Below are 19,331 nucleotides of genomic sequence, written 5' to 3'. Positions count from 1 at the left end.
TTGCCAAAGCTGGTGGGAACACAGAGATGAACACAAGGCCCAACGAATCCCAAGATGCAGATGGCGAACCAGGCGGCGAAATATAAACAAAACAAATGACGGGCAATCACAGCAAATCGCGCAATGATATATGTACACATGTACATTTAGGGGAGTGCTGCTCCCGAACTCCCGCCTTCAGCCAGGCGCGGCACAAAGCAAAATAGTGTGTAATTCAGCCTGCATTTTAATTTGGCCAAATGCAGACGTAACCCGATGCCAGGCCAAATATTTCGTCAGCCGGGGTCTTGGGATGGGGGCTTCAATTGCAATTGCCTTGGCGGCAGCCGAACACGCAACCAAGTCACTAAGACGTTCGGTACGTGCCAAAAGATCCAGCGATCCAACGACCCAACGCCTAACAGCTAAACGGATCGAACCCAGAGACACGCCGCAGCCAACCAAAAACTTTTGCGGCCGAACGAAAGCGAAACGAAACGAAAGACTTAGGCAAAAAACTTGCTTGGCACGCGCCAAACTTTGACAGCGAAGTGGACAAGAGGGGAGGGAGGTTGTGTTGCATTGGGGGCGTCGAACATGTCGGCTTGATCAGCTGACTACTCTGGGGGAGTTGAGCTAGGTCGCAAAATTTACACTTGGAGAAAATTGTGGGACATACCAGCCTGATAATTTAAATTTAATTTTTAAGATGCAAATTATAATAATGAAATTCAGCTGAATTTTATGTCGACTATTTCAACAAGACGTGAAGCCAATAGCAATCTTTTAAAAACAAAGAAGTTTTATAAAATGATAATAATAGGTTCGTAAATAATTTGTATAATAACACTAATAAATATGTATGTACTGTAACATTATCACACAAGTGGCATCCTAGTTACCATTAAGTCTTGAGAAAAGAAACAAACCAAGCCAGACCAGCTTAAGCCCGCTTTAAAGCTGATCATTACGATCCACAAACTAGCGATCCACAAGAGCCGGCTCGAACAAGTTGGCCCGCAGATCGGGGCTGCAATTCGAGCCTAGCTCAGCTCATTCTGCCTACAAAACGGCCAGTCGAACGACGAATCTCAAGCCAGACGGTTGCCAACGCAGAGTTTTAATCACGCGCCAAGATCAAGTGAATCGGAATATCTTACTCAAACATCGCGCTCTTCGTGGGAATTAGTTCCACGATCCAAAGTCGATCCGAAGGATACCGGCGAGACATTCGGAGTGCCAAAACGCCACACGTAACTGACAAGTGTGACGAAAGCGGGAGAAAAAAGATAGTGGCGACGTAACCGTTACGCTTAAGTGCAAGCAACAGTTGCATTTGCCAATTTGCCCCATTTTGTGTGTCCGACTGAGCGTGAGTCGGCTGGCCAGCCAGTGAGTAGTGAGTGAGTGTCTGGAGTGAGTGTCGAAGTGAGTGTCGCCTTGAGTGTTTGAAGTTTGGGTGCGATTGCTCCCCTGCCGGCCTTCCGATGCGGCCCACCGTCGAGGTCAAGGGTCGCCTGTTGATGACCCTGCTGCTGCACTGCCTCGTGGCTCTGGAGGTGTGCGGACGGGCCGGTGCCTTCACCCTCCTCTCGCCCTTTAGCTACAGCTCCCTGAGCTTCAAGAACCTTCTGAACTCCGTCCTGCTCTCGAGCAACCCCAATCTTGCCGGCGGCGGAAGGAACCTCAAATCGGATGTCCTCGAGGATGCCTCCCTCATCACGGTGAGTCTTTCCTAATAGAATGCACGAAAGGGATAAATCAAATCCGAATTTCTATTTACGGTGTCTGACATCTGTCGATTAATGTTTGGCCTAACCACGTGAGGAATACAAATTCATCTATTAAACGGGTTACAGCGAGTATAATTAAAGACAAGTACAGCTATTCTATCGTAATCGCCTTTGAAATGACTCGCAAAACTATAAAAAATTAGTGTGGCTAGAATTTTTTTAAAATCATTGTTTTTTCATTTATCGGTTCAATGCTTTTTGTTTACTTGTACCTAAAACAACAATTCGAAGAAAGCTGTTTTGATTTATAAAAACCGCCCAAGTCGGTCAAAACTCCACGCTTGAGCTCCTCCTTGCATTGACATTGTTTTCTGTTGTATCTATAACACCGCTGTATAGAGTTCTCTACGGCATTATTCTGTTACTCTGATATTTACTTTGGCCGAACAGTCTTTGTGTGTCATATAAATTTACACTTTTCACTCCACACCGCCGAAAGAAAGTTCCCGTTCTCAAGGTTCGTTGACTCGCCATATTCGTGTGAGAACTAAGTATTACGGATTTTATTTGAGCTGTCTAGTGTCACCTGGTAATGGTCACCTGTCGTGATCAACTGCAGTTGCCACTGCACTTTCCATCCGCTTCCCTTTGTTTTTTTTTTGAAGAGAAAGGGGGATTTGCCGTAACTTGTGTATATTTCGTAGCCTTTTTATGGCGTTAATCATGTCTAACTTCAGTGAGTGAGTTACCACAGCTGCGAGTACGTAACCGATGGATTTATTTCTAGAGTTGAGGCTAATTAAAAGGTTTACGAACTATCAGTGCTGGCGTGAAGTAACGCCGAGGTGTATGACTTAATAGGTGACAGAATGAGCTGCATGGGGATTCCACTTTGGAAGAAACCAAATCAAGTTTTATATTTATTTGCTTATGGTTTTCAAACCCACTTACAGCAAAACAAAAGCCGGGCTTAGCCTTCGTTGAAATGGATCCAATACGAAACAAGCATGTTATGGCAATCACAGAAATCAGAGTTCGTTTAATGAGTTGGGTTTTTAGAATTGATAGCCGTAATAAGTGCGAACTGACCTTGAGCTCATTTACAACGCTCACGTGCCCAGCAATTAGATCAACATTTTCATTGGGCATTTGCTCACACAATTGTAAATGCTTGCGGCTGCTTTTCCATGGGTTTTCAAAAACGAATTATCTCAAGGCCAGGAAATTTGCATTTCACATGGTGTCCCCGTGAAACACCAGATTCAGCCAGCTAAATATCAAAGACCACACCGAGCTGAAGATTACCCAATCGTGTTCGCTTTCAGGGTGGGGTCAACAAACAGACGGGCGAAAATTAACAAAGCCAATAAGCCAAAGCAAAGCCAAAGGAAAAGAGTTATTAACAAGTGTTCAGGCATACATTTGCCCACGATAACGTAACGTATTTATGCGATTTACGTGATTCGAGCCGTTGCGCAGACCCAGAAACTAATAAAGGGAGAAATACATATGTGTTTGTAGTACCTGGCACATTGTCAACCCAAGTGCCTCCGTACTTTTCAAGTGAATCTTATGCAAAGTCATGGTTGGGCTTTCGAACGCGTTCACAGGCGCGTGTCTGCAATGTAACTAAATTCGGAACAAAACAGCAGGCCTCTTCACAATTTCTGCACGTTGCCAAATTGCATAATCAAGGGGCTTGGAAGATGGCCAGATTTGTATCTATCCATGTGTATTCATATCGCACAGAGGGACACCTCTCGCGGCAGACAATAACAAATTGAAATTGTCAACGCCACACGATGATCAACGTGCAATTAGGCTAGCCTGTCCACGTCCGCAGCGCTTGACTGACTTTGAAATATGGGTTAGCAGTCTGTCCGCCTTCCGCCCACCGCCCACCGCCCGCCGCCCACCGCCCACCACCCACTGTCCACCACCACTCCCCCCAAAATGTCAACGAAGAAAGCCCAAGGCATTTTTCCCCAATAATAAGGAAATAGTTTCGGCATTTGGCTTGGCTCTGCATATTTTGCGCTTTTGTTTTGCATAAAATTGTCTCGTTTTTGCTTTAATTTGAATTAAAAGATTTCCGCATTGTCTTTTCTTTGGGGGCCCAGCATGCCGACGGTTGGCAAATATATGTCGTTTGGACTGATTACGACTGGGTGTTGTAATGAGTGGTAAAAGGAATTTCAAAGGCTTGAATGGTTAGATTGGAATAGCCTGATTAATCCTATTTAAATACACAACTTACCATTGACACACTCTTTACATGAACACAATATTTACTAGCTCAACCAAATTTCTATGATCAACTAAAACCATATTCGCTTAACAAATTATAACCACTTGTTGGCATTCTATCCACCATAATCGATTGGAGTAATTTGCATAAATTTGAACTCGCTGCTCCACTCAGTCATCTTGAGAGCAGGGTTCAAATGTGATTAACCTCTAAGATTTTGATGTCATTAAAACGATGTCAGTCGGCATCGGAATAAAGTCAGCACGGCGGCACAGAAAATGCACCCAAAGACCCAACAGCATAAATCGTACGAGAGGAGGAAAAACTGGTTGGGGTCGGTGGCGATGACATCGAGACGTTTCGAACCGAACGGCAGTCATTATAATGACTGTGATAAAAGCCGAAGTCAATATCAAGGCCAGTTACAAAATGAGCGATGCTCCCAAAGTGGATATCGACACAGAGCCCATCCAGCCGTCCGTCCATCCTAAAAACTCAAGAGTGGTGTGTGGGTCTTCTCCGAAATTGATCCACTGACAAGTTCGGCTTAAGTTCGGGCTGCAAAAGTGTTTTATGCAAATTAATCAAAGGCACGCCACAAAGCCCCCTATAAATAGTCACCCAAGCGTTGACACTGCAAAATTTGCATTGGGTTTTAGAGGAAAACTACAAAGCAAACGAAATCATGGAAGCCGATGCTCAAACACGCCCAAAGCTTATTACAGTAGGTACTTCGCCTACGCGATTTAACTTTGCTACACTGCACAAGTCGGATATATATGGATACATATGAAAACACAGTTAAGATGAGTGAATTTATTTAGGGAAACCGGTTGTGATACGATTTTATAAAACTGTGTTGCTCTAGGTCAGTGCTCACTGTACAATCGAGCACACACAACATTGCCAATTAGCATGGACACAAACCGGAGGCAGGCAAACATAAAAATTAGTGGGTCATGATGAGCATTATGTTAATCGCAACTCAAGACGATTTTGTAGGTGCTAATGAAGCATTTGCGGCTTTCAGTCGAATGAACGAAAAGTTCAGTTAGCAAAACAGTAAAAGTATGAAAAAGAAACCGACCGTATGGGGCTTACAAAAAGACGACTTACCAGCAAACAGCCACAATTCATTTTTGCATTGGCCCAGGTCGAAATCAGTGTAGTTCAACATTTACTTTTCCATCGGTCTCTCCCAGTCCCTGCTTCCATTAAATCCACTCTTATTTATTTAATTATAGTTTTTCCATGGTTTGCGCACATTGTTTGCCCTGCAATTTATTTGATTTATTTACTTTGCGTTTTAAAATCAGCGTTAAATAAAATAGTACAATATTTGTTCAGTTTTATTGTACTTTTGTCTAATTGTATTCTGCTAACAGCTTATTTTATGTCCATATGATTGAATTAAATCATGGAATACGGTATTATTTACTTTAGCACAAAATTATTAAAAAATCTATGCTATAATAAAATGATTTGATTATATTTTTTTGTGCTTGCGACAACATGAATTTATTAATTCGCTAAAATACATTTTAGCAATTTCTGCACAAAATATGTAGCCCTTTAATGCTAAACAATTAATAACTGGACATTGTATCAGTATGATTGTATGACTGTGATTAAATGAATTTACTCGCAACGCGATAATAAATATTACAATTAATTTAATACGTTGCACATAGCCATTTTTCTTGTCCACAGATAAATATTGCTGAAATTTTTATTACTGAACATTTGTCGTGTGGTGCGAGTTTCAAAACTTCCCAAGATTGGCCAACACGCTGGGCGGGAAAATCCAGCTGCCGGCAGCACTTTGTTGCATTTTGAGCATCTTGCAACGCCTTCTCGGCGCTTCGCAAATATTGGCCGGCTGTTTGGCCAAATGTGTGTCAAGCTAAGAAAAACAAAAACTTTGCCGGGTAGCATCGCCAGCAGCTGTTGCAACTTTTTCGGGGCTTGGCCAAGTCACTTTCTGTGGCTTCTCTGCCCCGTTCGCACGTTCATTCATTCTCGAAACAAAGAAATTACATAAGACAAAAGGCAAGGAAATTGCCGAAAAAAAAACACAAAAATAAGCCGAAAAAATACAAATAAACCAAATTTATGCTTAAACATTGGCAAAAATCGGACGAATACAAAACATGCAGAAACGGAGCAGGAAAAAACATTTCGCTGGCTTACTTTGTGTACCACTTCCTCATGCTGTCCAACCAGCCGGCAAGTCAATTGGCCAATTGCAGTGTTTATATTATTTTCTGGCCAACAAAAGGAGGGTCTATTCGCTGCCAAGGTTAATTAAAATGCCAGTCGGCCCGCAGAGCCTCTCTTTCTGTAGTTTTTTCACTCATACCAGCTGGTTTTTGTTTGCTCGCTTTGAAATTTGGGTAATCGCGTGCTTATAACTTAATTTCAACAATGGTGTTATGAGATTTTCTTACGGCCACCCACTACCCGACCGGCTTACATAATCCCACACACTTATCAAACGTATCACGGACTTCTGAAAAACCTATAAATTCATTTGCCAGCAGGAAGAAAAATATGCTGTCATACAGTGCGTATGCGTGATACGTGACTGGGTTAAACTATGGCGATGTACTTATAGAGGTTGCCGCGTGGATTTTGCGTCACCTGGAGTTCCAATAAAGCATTGCCAATGTTTTGCTTTATAGTTTGTCCGATACTTTTATTTTCAGCGGTGTCGATAAAGCTGTTCTATAAGGTTCTGAAAGTCCATATAGTTGCTGGAATGCTATTTTACCTGTCTACCTCTGAAATAGTCTACTGCAACTATTTCGCTTAGCTTTAACTTTTCTAAGATGGAAGGGTTAACATCCAGGCTCAGCCCGCATCCTGTCAAGTCCTGGACCACAGCTTGTCTGGTAACTTTATTAACTTGTTGATGCTGCAAATTAAAATTCATTACTTCCAAATGACTGTGGTTAAGGCCAGGCGATTGCCTTCATGTTGCAGATACTGCTGTAAGTAGGGACTTGGTCTCCTCCACCTGCCCTTCCATTTGAACTATGCAAATTAACGGGGTAGAAACAAAAAACAGTGCGGGCAGGCGGAACGTGGAGCACGGCAACTCAATTTCACACTATCATGATTTGCACTTCTAACACCTTTCTCTCGCTCTGACGCATTTTTCCCTCTATTTTTTCGCTCTTCCAGCCCAAATTAATACGCAAATATGGATATCCATCGGAAACCCACACGGTTGTGACGAAGGATGGCTATATCCTGGAAATGCATCGCATTCCCAAGAAGGGTGCTCAGCCGGTTCTCCTGATGCACGGAATTCTGGATACCTCCGCCACCTGGGTGCTAATGGGACCCAAGTCCGGATTAGGTAAGCGACATTACAGGCATTTTTGGCTTCGAAAAATGTTCTTAAAAAAGTTAGCAATTTAATTACCAACTAACAGAAAACACTTAGCGAAAAATTGATTTAAGATTTAATATTCAATAATATTATATTTGAGAATCAAACTCAAGAGTAACTATGTGATATTTTCATTTTAACATTTAAATATATGTATACTTAATTATGTTGCGTCGATGGTCTTTGCAATTTTCAGTACTCCTTTTGTATCATATGCAGAGGTATTTCATAAAATTTCCAAATGTAAATTGAGTACCTGCATGTGATGTTAATTAATCAAATTCAATCTGTTACCCAGGATACATGCTCTCCGATCTGGGCTACGACGTGTGGATGGGCAACTCGCGGGGCAATCGGTACTCGAAAAACCACACCAGCCTGAACAGCGACTACCAGGAGTTCTGGGACTTCACCTTCCACGAGATGGGCAAGTACGACCTTCCGGCCAATATCGACTACATCCTGAGCAAGACGGGATACGAGCAGGTCCACTACATCGGCCACTCCCAGGGAACAGCCATCTTCTGGGTCCTGTGCTCCGAGCAGCCCGCCTACACCCAGAAGATAACCTCGATGCACGCCCTGGCACCCATCGCCTACATCCACGACATGAAGAGCCCCCTGTTCCGCACCCTGGTCCTCTTCCTCGACTTTCTCACGGTGGGTGGTGGCTCGGGTTTTGGATTTGGGTTTGGGCCTGGGGCCTGGGGCGCCAGATGCGGCTTGGTCATTTTCCATTTTCCACGCCGTATTTTCACCCGTCTCATGCCGCTTTTTTTGCAGGCCGCCACACGAATGCTGCGCATCACAGAATTCATGCCCAACACAAAATTCCTAGTGGACCACAGCCAGGTTGTGTGCCACGACAACGCCATGACGCAGGACGTCTGCTCGAATATCCTGTTTTTGGTCGCCGGCTACAACTCCGAACAGCTGAACAAAGTAAGCAGGGGCACTGTGAAAAAATGTTGACCTTTATTCTGGACAGAAACTAATATTTTACTTCTAGTTTACGTAAGGTAGGAAGTGATTTCAGCAGTTGAGCTTAATTTAGAAACTTGAAACTACATTTTTCTCTTTGACTCAATTTTTCTCCGTTTCTCAAAGTCTTAACTAACTTTTCATGTAATTTTTATAAAACAAAGGACATATTTTCCAGTGTGCTAGATCTGGTAGTGTGATCCGTATATGGGATTGGATTACGGGTGTGTTTTGGCCACGATTTCGCGTGACTCGCCAGACAAACTGAGAGAGGCATCGATGTGGGTGTTCCCTTCGATTGTCTTCATTAAGTTGGCACTTAATTAACCCGCCTCAATTGGATTGTCGATAGGGATAGTTTGCATTTCCGTTTGTGCCACAACATGTCGGTGCGGAATGTCCTTAATTGCTCACGACCGTTTGTGAGCCCAAATTACGAAAAGAGTGTGCAACTCAATACCTTTTTCGGGACCTGGGTGGCCTCAGTCTATGCACAGTTCAAATGGGCCAACGCAGTAAGTTGGGGCTGCAATTATCGATGGACAAAACGTATTTAAACACTATCTTAGTCCCCCAAGCGGCCACGATGTTTGCATTAAATGTGCTCAATGCCCTGGCAAAACTTTGCCCGATAATCGACCGCAAGCTAAACACCCGCAGAATCGAAATTATGGCCCAAAAAGTGCGGCTGGCTTAAATTACTTGAACAAGATGTAAGTGTGGGGCTACAGCTACATGCGCGATTCAGAATGTAGGGGCATGACCTGACCTGGTGTCTGCCATTGAAAGGGTGTCATTATCTATTATGTCAACGGCCGCCAAGAGTGGGCGGCATCTTCATGTTTGCAATTGGCATAATTAACTGGCAGGCCGGGATGCTGGGATGTCGGGATGCCGGGATGCCGGCGCCCCGAAAACAAGCGACAATGCATGCAAATTAGGCGCGATTCCATGGCCCGACATGAACCTGGTTACCCAGTGGCTCCTCCTCCACTCCTGCCTCCATGTGTTATAAATGGGGGGATAATGCCATGCTGGGCATTCGGAACATGGGTGCGCTGTTGTTACATTGTCCTGGAAACAGGTGTGGGATTCAGAATGGCTAATCATACACTTGAAATTATCACATATGTAATTAGGTTTCTCTTGGGACAAAACCTGAAAGTGTTCCGAATTTCTGATCTCGGGGTCGTCAGTGTGTTTTTAAGTTTATTTAGACATGGCTTTAGTAGTTGATATATCTGAAATGTGTTCTACAAAATATGAAATGAATCCCTTTTAGACCATGCTTCCTGTGATGCTGAGCCACACGCCCTCGGGAGCCTCGATTAAGCAGCTGGAGCACTTTGGCCAGCTGATGAAGTCGGGCCACTTCCGGAAGTTCGACCGCGGCTATCTGCGCAACCAGCTGGAGTACAACCGGATGACTCCGCCGGACTACGACTTGTCCAGGGTGAAAGTGCCGGTGGCACTGTATTACTCGGTGAATGATCTGCTGGTCTCCACCACGGGAGTGGACCGTTTGGCCCGGGAGCTGCCCAATGTGATCGACAAGTATTTGGTGCCCATGGAGCGTTTCAACCACCTCGATTTCCTGTGGGCCATCGATGTGAAGCCCCTGGTGTACAATCGCCTCGTGCGCAATGTGCGCCGGGTGGAGAATCATCGGGCCAAGCTCACGGCCAATTTGGCCAATTATCTGGCCATGCAGCTGCAGCGCCAGCAGCTCCGCCAGCAGATGCAGCAGCAGATGATGGAGGGTCTGCCGCCCAATGTGCACCTGCCCCACGGATTGGGCATGGAAATGTTGGCCAGGGCAACCACCTTTGCTCCGGCCACACATCCCACCACAGCCATGCCCATGCCTATGCCCACAACAACGACGGAGGATGCTGCGAAGGATGAGGTCCTGACCACCGCCGCCTCCGCAACGGAAGTTCCGGCGTGACTTTGACGCCGCCTGGCCAAGATCGTTTCGTTCCACTTCCATATGACTGTGATGACATTTTTAACAATTTACCGATCGCAGCATCGCCAAGTTCTCCGGCTGGAGGACAGGAGGTGCAATCACTCAGGCACAATCCATTCCCATCCATCCAAGAAGCATCCCACAGAGAGCCCCAACTTCGATACGTCCACTTTTTACACCAGAATTGTTCGATTCGTCTTCCGTGCTACTCTCAATACTTTAATTTATGTGTACAAATTTATGAGTAACTTTAAATGTACGTCTACTTTTAATAAAGTAAATACTTTAAGAAAGTCTGTGCGAATAATTTTTGGAACACAAGAAACAAGAAGGAAATTAAGTTTTAGAAATGGGATTTCCACTTTCAATAAACTAGTTAAATTGATCAAAGTTAGGATGAAAAAATTATTCATTTGTGTAATGTAAATAAATATTTTAAGAAACAATATAAGGCATGGGCCTTTATTTTATATGGATTATTATTAATTTTCTATTTGACTGTAAAAACGAAGAGTTTAAAGATATTGCGTATATTATACATCTTACATATCTTACATTTATATTTTACATTCTGCCTATAAGCTTAAAGTATGCAATGTCTTTTTGCTGACTTTTTCCGAATGCGCCCATTTTCATACTACTGCCTTGAATCATTAAGCAATGCGATCTAATAAAATCGATTTGCAATAAGATATATTTAATAGCAGACTGCCAAGGAATTACAACTTTTGATAAGGCTAAGCAAGTATATATTTTGGCGGAAAACCCACTGCGGTTTTAGTATGCCCCAATGGCTGGAAAGATGAGGAGCTTTTCAAGAAGGAGCGGGAAACACCGCCAACACTTAATTGCGACTTAAAACGCAACTCATTTCGACAGCCAGGGTGCAAAACTTTATCCTGGTCGCAGCAGGAGTCACAGCCACAGGACCTGCATCGGAACTACACTATCAAAAATTATGGATAAAATTAAAATTCTGTAAAATATTTAAAGCTAAGACATTACTTTACTCACTCTGCTAAACTCACACTATATTCATAATGAATTCTGGTGGCTCTTACAGGCATCAGCTACTTTGAGCAGAGGTCTACACACTCAGCTAATTCCTAGAAAATTTTGTTTGAGTGTAGGTCCAAGACCAGGACTTGGCCTGGGAAGCCCTGAGAGCCTGTGCACCGCAGTTGTGAACTTGCAGCGACAACTTAAAGCCGCATGCCCAATGAATTGCCTCCATTTGTCGTCGTTTTGGCCACGTCGTCTGCCAACCGGCGGCACAAGGAGCGAATGGCGAAAAGAAAACCCAGACGGCGACTGTAGGCAAACTTACCGCGCACACTGTTGCTGAATAAACAGGCAAACCCAGGCGCACAGTAGGTGGCAGCTGGAGAGGATTAAGGTGGGGCCGGGACTTGGATCGGGACCAGCATGAAAGTCACAACTTTCAGGTGATATTGCCTCTGGGCTGACTGCCAGCCGAAGGGAAATGAAAAATGCAGTTCCTGTCGGTGGCTGCTGACTTCTTGTCGACTAATGTCGAATTGCATCCGCTCCATAGTCAGAAACGAGCGTAAAAAAATAGCTCAGCCGCAGGAGTTTTCAATAAAAATGTTTGATAAAATACAGCAGCCTATGAAAATGTACCTTAACAATATTACAATTAGACAACTCCTCAAAAGCTTGGTTGAAGCTGAAAACAGAAAAATAGTTTTCAATGCAATTTCATGCGTTTAATAGAAACAAGTTCCTACCTCAACATGACTTCCTCCATATGGCAGCGAATCCTCGTTTGTTTATCCTTGCTGTTGATGCCAAAGGAAAATAAAAATCCACTAGCAGCAGGCGAAACAAACGGCAACCACAGTTGCAAGTTGCGAGTTGCGAGTTGCGAGCACACAACTGACACAAATTCAACTTTAATTAAAGTTTAGCAGGAGGATGCGCTCGCAGAAAGAGACAGAGCGACAGCGCAGAAAGAGACAGGCAGATGAAGGTGCTCTTTTCCCGCTAAGCTATGGCAGCCCACATGTTTACACATCGCTTTTAACCAACTTTGACAGGCTTTCCTTCTGCTTTCTACACCGGAAAAAACAATTAGTCGCTTAAACGGCTTCAGTTTGATAGAAACTTTGAAATCGTTTCGATCGCTTTATTTGAATATACCTTATCAGTCTTACACTTACTCTTTGGATACAATTCGTATTACCTCAAAGGCATTGAAATAATTTTATCTGTCTTACATTTTTTTTAATTTCCTACCACTATTATTCTGCAATTTTTTCCATATCTAGCTCAATCTATGTACTTCCACTTTTTCCCCTTTTCGTTCACCATCAGCTGTCATTTTTTGCTAATACTTCTCTGTTTTTGCTCTTAATTTGCCTTTGTTGTTTGTGATTTGTTAGTGCCACGCCCACATTGCCACCGCCTTGCTCCCCAACTCTCTATTTCTTGTGCTCTTGTAAACAAGACATTAAGTACAACAAAATAATTAAAGTCAATTAGTGGCTCTTGCCTGTGCAACTAGCTTTCGTATATACCCCTCCTCCCGCCCTCTGCTCCCTTCTGCCTCTAAGCCTTGGTGAGTTGGCTTTTGGCTCAGTTGCCGTTGATTTAGTTTTGGCCCTTAATGATATTGTAGAGCTCCTTCAGGGGCTGTCATTAGCTCCATTGATGCACTCACACTCCAGTTTGCACTTCAAGAAAGCCACACACACACACATGCAGGCAACCGCACATCATAAATTAGAAAATCAACTATAATTTTTCATGAACTTCGCCCTTTTAGCTACAGATAATGCTACTTTAATGCCAGCTAACCTTACTAATATAATATAGCTATTCAACGTATTTAACTATCATTATCATATCTGAAAGAACGCTAGGACTGTGTTACCTTAAACTTAAGATTTAAGATCCAATTTGATGCACACTTTAAAATTATGCAATTCTTAACTGAAAAATGAAATTGTCAGATTCTGCCGTATATTTTTTATCATAACGCATCAATTCAATTAACCGAACACAAATTAAGCCGAAAAGCATTACTTCTTTTAGAGGGTAAAAAAATGTCACTGAACGGTTTAAATTAATATTCCTGTGTCTCGCAATGAACAACAGTTAAGTGAAGCTTTTCAATTACGGATTAATATGTAAATGCACGCGAATCTATATGAATATCGATAATCTCTGATATTTATTTCGTTCTGATTCGATAATTGAATTTGCAGCAAAGACAAAAGGCAATATTTTTTTTTCAATTTATACAATAATAATTTGTTGTAATACAATTACAATGCCCGCATCGAGTTGCTCTTTTCCTTGTTTCGTTTTGTGAACAATGGCACAATAAGCCCTTGCTTGCAATCGAAAATTAAAAAATAAACAGAGTTGCAGAGTTTCAAGTTCCTTGGAATAAAGGGCCACTAGAAAGGAATTGGAGCCAGACAAGTGGCTTTTGTGGCGGGGAATAAAGTTTCTAGGGCTTATTGATTACAAAGTAATGAGGTAAAAGCAAAGCTCGCATTTTCCAACACATACTGGCAGTTGCACCCCGAGTTGATTGATTTTACTTGGGCATCGGAGGGAATTTACAATTCCATTCGAAGTAATTTAGAAATAAACATTACCGTCAGCAGCCAATGAAGCGCTCGTAATCGTTAAGCAATAAAGTGCCACGCCCTCCGGACAAATTGCCTCAGGACGACACTTCAAAGTGCTGGGAAAGTCGATAGGGAAAATTACATTTGTACGGAACCGAATTTGCATGCGAAATGTTTTCCTAATGATTTTCCGAAGCATTAAAACTGAAGCGAAGCTTCCATTTCTGATCGGGCTGAAAGCTTATTTCACTTCGTATTTAAATTACATTTCCCGTTTGGCCAAATCGTAAGTACTACCAACATTGATTTTAGTCGGTCGGCGCTTTAAAATTAATAATGATTTCAAGTCACTTCCCGGCTGCCTGCTAATGACTTCTTCTTCGTTGGGTCGCCGCTGCCCACAGGGCGTATGATTAATACTTTGTTTACACTCGAAGTAGCCGCCGCCGAGGAAAATTGAATTCTCGATTCATCACCTTCCCTTCAGCTGCGTACATTTTGCATAAATATTTCGGCAAAGTGCTGAGAGCCAGGCAGCAGCTCCATCATCAGTTTAACAAACTAATTTGCTTGCCAAAAAGTCCTTTTCGGGACCATTTTATAAGTCATATTTACGTTGGACGCCTGCCAAGTAGCCTTTGTGTCCGGCGTTCTGAAGGCAGGAGCTCAATTTAAGTGAGTGCCAGCAGCCTCCTTCCTTCCTCCTTCTGCGCTTAATGATGTTATTCAAGTTGGCCAAAGGTGTCTGCTGGGCATTCCCGCCGAGTGAGTGGCAGGACTTAAAGTAGCCGAGGTAGCCAATCATTAGATAAATCATATTGGCCAAAACACGCCTCCAGCAAGGAAGTATGTATTAGCTGACTTCTCAGCCGACCACTTTCGCTGAACTAGGCAGAAACCTATAACTAGGCGGTACAGTAAATATTATCATACAAATTTAAATAGGAATACGCAAGATTTAAGTGCCCAAATCAGTATTTGGTATGGATTAATGTAACTATCTAACTTTCACAGTTCCCGAGGTCACAGGTAGTGTATCGAAATTCATAGTAAGCGGAATATCACTCTTTAATATGCAGTGCCATAGAGAATTAGGTTCGTAGTGAGCTTATACAAATTTCACCCAAGTCAAGCCGCACTGTAGTTCAATGGCAGCCAGTTTATTGTTATTGCCCTGCGTAGTTGACATTTGTAGTTGTTAGTGCCTTTATCGCCGTTGGTGGTGGCAAGATGTTAAGATTTTCGACCACGTCCAGAAGACATTTTCTGTCGAGTTGACATAAAACTTGTCCTTATGGTCAACCATGTTTATGTTGTTGGCCAAGTTTGCCGCAAACGAGAGTTTTGTGGTCGCTTTTCTGGTTCGATAAGAACTAATTATGAAAGTTCCTCTTTGCGATGGCTTACGTAGTTTGTTGCCACCGAATCAATTTGCGGGGTCAATGCTGCTGGGGGAATTTATGCGTTTAATAGAAATGACCAACGGGAAGATAAGCGTAATGCGAGGAAGTACATTAAAATTTCAAATGAAATTGGCTAGAAAAAACATTGAATATAATGGCTGCTCTGGAATTCCGCTAAAAGCTGACTCACTACCAAGTGTATAACAATGGCAATCAGCACAAGCCACTTGACAAAATGCCCAGACATTCCATAAGTTTGCTTTTATGGAAAATGTCAAACTCTCACAGCATTAGCATGAATATGAAATCTTATTTCAAGAGAGCATTATACAAGAATTTCTAAAATGGACAAGTTCAACAATATAATTCGCAATTCCACGATTAAATATATTTTAAAATACTTATATATTCTTTGTTGTATTATCAGCTACCCAAACAATTTTTTCAAGCGCACCGGAAATAGATCAGGGGATTAAGTTTGCTCTTGACATAACATTGTTAAACTGGAACTAAAACTGGAAACGAGTTAGTAAGACAGCTCGAAAAATTCGATTTATAGGAAACGCTTTTGATGCTATTATCCTGCCTAAAATTTTAGGGAAAGTTTATCGAATTACATATAAAATAAAATATTTATTATGTTATATGTAACCCTCACAAAATTCAAATCGATTAAAGTGCGCAGCGGATTACTGGAGAAGTGGAAAAATGTAAATATTGTCTGTGTTTATCAGAACTGCGTGGTTTACTTTAAAAATTCCAATCGCCTAACCGTTCAGTTACTCCGATCGCTCCATCGGCCATCGGACACTCTTTCAGGCCACGACAATGGACTTGGCTCAAAGAGGCCACTTGGTTCTGATCGAATTAATTTAATATAATATCAATAACAAACGCGAGAGCGTATCGGAGCAGAGCGTTGAATAACCGCGAATTATGAGAGGTCGTCGAGTTGTAACCAACTAATTGCCATACCAGAAAGCCGGTTTGCCACTCCGGGCCAAGCCGAAACTGAAAAGCCACAGCATCGAAAAGCAAAATCAATATCAAAAGGTGAGCACAGGTGAGTGCGTTGAAAGTGAAATTGAACTGGAGAGGGGAAGTGCCATTTAAGAGATGTTTTCTGGGCCAAGTGCGCGGCGCCTTGTCTCCTCAGGCCGGCCCACCTGCACTTCAGGTCCATCAAACGTGCCGAACCCGAGGAGCAGTTGGCCACACACCTGGGCCGCCAGAAGAAGCGAAACCCAAGCCAAAAGCCCAGGCCGGGAACAGTTTTTCAAACGCCTTAAAAGGCCGAGCCGGAGCTGCAAACGGTTTAGTTCCTCGCCGCAAACAAAACTAGTCACAACAACGTGGAGCGGAAGCCAGCAGCCCCAAAGTGAACCAGTTAACAGCCAGAGATATAGTCTGAGGTAGAGACACTCAGCGAAAAACGATCACAAATCGTGAATAAATATAACATACTCGCATAGTGCATTTTCAAATGTAAAACAATAGTCAAAGTGAACAAACACATTTAGTGCATTTATTAAAGAATTTTAACGGAATGTAAAGAGTTGTGAAAAAGATAGACAATGGTTTAGAAAAATACATGATGTTCTTATAAGTAAAAGCTGAAGAGATGTTGTGGAGAATGACTTCACATTCCCACATTATACCATGGTTCAAAAACTTAAATAAACTGTGCATAATACGCAGCTCTAAGCAAGTTTAAAAGTATTCATTTATTCCCAAGATCCCATCCTCTCGCAATATCGTAAAGTTATACCACCTTTTTTCTCTGCAGAAAGAGAGAGCTTTTGGAATCAGGAGCAAGTTTGTCAGAGCCAAAGTGAACGTAGCTTTTGACGCGTTCGAACCACACTCGTTTGATTCATTGCCACCGAGCCACTGAACCGCCTCGCATTCCGCACATTCCGCACAATACCAAAAAAAAAATCCGCCGAAATGTTGCGGACCTTTGCCATTCTGCTGCTGATCGTAGTTGCTGTAAACGCGAGAGCTGCTCCTCAGAAAACCACAGTTTCGCCGGACTATGAAGCCACCGAGGAGGTGGAATCCTCCACCTACATGTCCGTGGAGGAGGGCACCATCACGGTGGACGTCGACTCAGATGTGATATTGACCACCAGTCCCGAGGGGGAGGCCTTCACCGAAGCCAGCCCGATAGTTACGACGGAGGAGCCACTTCCGGATTCCGTGGTGCAACAGCTGGAGATGGAGCGCGCTCGGGAGGCACAGCTCAAAAATCCCGAAGAGCCGGAAGCCGAACTCGATTCTGAGTCGGAGGAGGAGGATCAGACAACATCAACAAATACGGAACCACCAAAGTCTAATAATTCAGAGAGCACCACCAAGCGAAGCTTTAAGTTCGGAGCCACCACACTGCCACCGAGTTTCATCATAACCACGAGTGGCCTGGAGATCACCACTGTTCTGCCACAGGATCTAGCCACGACTCCTACTGCAGAGACCGAGGAAACCACCGTCAAGGAGGAGGTCAAAACCACCAGAAACTACTTCCAGCGGAAGCCCGCACATATGGAAGAAATTGAACTGGACATGGCGGAGAACCGCATGGAAACGACCACAAATGCACCACTCCATGAGAACGTGGAGCTTTCCATGAGTGTGACTACCGACGCCGCATTGGTGGAGGAGGATAACAAGCCCAGAATTGAGACTGATCAGGAGGAGTCGGTGGAAACCACGGTGGTGCCTGTTTACCAATACGTTAGCAATACAGCGCCCATTGTCACGGAGCCGCAGCCCGAATTTACTACGGTGGTGCCACAAGTAAAGGAAGAGGTGGCCACCACTGAGGTTGCGATTGAGGAAACTACAGGTGTGTCTTCAATCTAAAAATATCTATTTCTTTACGTAACCCATTTCCTTGCCCACGATGAGCTCACGAAATACATATTTCTTCCACAGAACTGCCACTAGTTTCGTCCACCACTGAGGAGGAAACCACTGCACCAGCTCCTAGCACCACCACTTCAACCACCGAGACTGTTCTGGTCAGCACCAAGGTGGAAACATTGCAGAATGTCCAGCCAGAAACCACCACGAGTGCTTCGGACACCACAACCACTGAAGCTCCAACTACGACGAGTATCACCACCACCACTGAAGCTCCAACTACGACGAGTATCACCAGTACCACAGAAGCTCCAGCTACGACGAGTAGCACCAGCACCACCAGTGATGAAACCACGACAAGTACCACCAGCACAACCAGTGCTCCAGCCACAACCACCAGCACCACCAGTGCTCCAAGCACAACCACCACCACAGAACGCCCCATTCAGACGCGAGCTCCGCGTGTGGAGCGAATCTTCAACTCGGACGGAGTGGAGGTGCTCTACGGATACTCGTCGGTGGTGCGGACCAACCGCTCGTGAGTGGTCGACACCACACGACCTTGTCAAGGTTGGACAACTTGCCATTATGTGAAGATTGATGCTCGGGTTATTTTAGGCAATTTTCAATTCTAAACGAGTTATAAACAGAAATATTTAAATTTTATGCGACGGGCCGCACAGTGTGATAAACCAAAAAAAAAAAGAAACAAATAACAATGCGTAAGAAGATATCGGTGGAAATACAAATCCGCACAGACATTAAACAAAACAAAAATAATATTGTGCAAAATTTGTGGATGTCAGCCAAATGACTAAAATAAGGAGAAATGCGTGAGATAAGCGATTTTATAAATTATAAATAAAACATGAACACCCATCATTCGTTTTGTGTTTGTTTTGGCGATTGCACAAAGCGTTAGTAGGTATTTTAAACATTGTTGATCCGAAAGTCGCTCTCCAAATGGGACATAATATTGCAGCAATGTGATTGGTTAAGGTAATCCATAGACACCCTTCAATAGTAGTAGAAGAAAAGTAGAAGTAGTGGAAGAAAATTCATTTAATTCATAAAGGCTTTTTACGTAGGGACTATACCTTATGTCGAGCATTCAATATAGAGTATTTCCCAGACCATTTTCTCAGCCAATTCACTGAATATGA

The 19,331-nt window shown here is 43.3% G+C and overlaps 2 protein-coding genes across 3 annotated transcripts; both read left to right on the top strand.

Annotated features, from left to right (window-relative positions):
- The first annotated feature begins 1,038 nt into the window (after nt 1–1,038).
- Nucleotides 1,039–10,597, top strand: LOC6541866 (lipase 3). Its single transcript, XM_001969908.3, has 5 exons — nt 1,039–1,703; nt 7,144–7,321; nt 7,653–8,014; nt 8,138–8,296; nt 9,618–10,597. The coding sequence occupies exons 1-5, from the start codon at nt 1,467–1,469 to the stop codon at nt 10,281–10,283; spliced, it is 1,602 nt and encodes a 533-aa protein (XP_001969944.1). The 5' UTR covers nt 1,039–1,466; the 3' UTR covers nt 10,284–10,597.
- A 5,719-nt stretch (nt 10,598–16,316) lies between these two features.
- On the top strand, nt 16,317–18,888 carry LOC6541883 (integumentary mucin C.1). Of its 2 annotated transcripts, none has more exons than XM_001969907.3 (3): nt 16,317–16,369; nt 17,093–18,151; nt 18,241–18,888. In XM_001969907.3, the coding sequence occupies exons 2-3, from the start codon at nt 17,254–17,256 to the stop codon at nt 18,708–18,710; spliced, it is 1,368 nt and encodes a 455-aa protein (XP_001969943.1). In that variant the 5' UTR covers nt 16,317–16,369; nt 17,093–17,253; the 3' UTR covers nt 18,711–18,888. The 2 variants fall into 2 exon arrangements, with proteins under 2 accessions (XP_001969943.1, XP_026835142.1); XM_026979341.1 differs by lacking the exon at nt 16,317–16,369 and adding an exon at nt 16,583–16,718.
- The last annotated feature ends 443 nt before the right edge of the window (nt 18,889–19,331 follow it).

The sequence above is a fragment of the Drosophila erecta genome, unplaced genomic scaffold (genome assembly GCF_003286155.1).
Source record: "Drosophila erecta strain 14021-0224.00,06,07 unplaced genomic scaffold, DereRS2 tig00000055-arrow-pilon, whole genome shotgun sequence".
In the NCBI taxonomy this organism is placed as follows: domain Eukaryota; kingdom Metazoa; phylum Arthropoda; class Insecta; order Diptera; family Drosophilidae; genus Drosophila; species Drosophila erecta.
The sequence above is the reverse complement of the archived record's forward strand: the minus strand, read 5'-3'. Positions and strand labels throughout refer to the sequence as shown.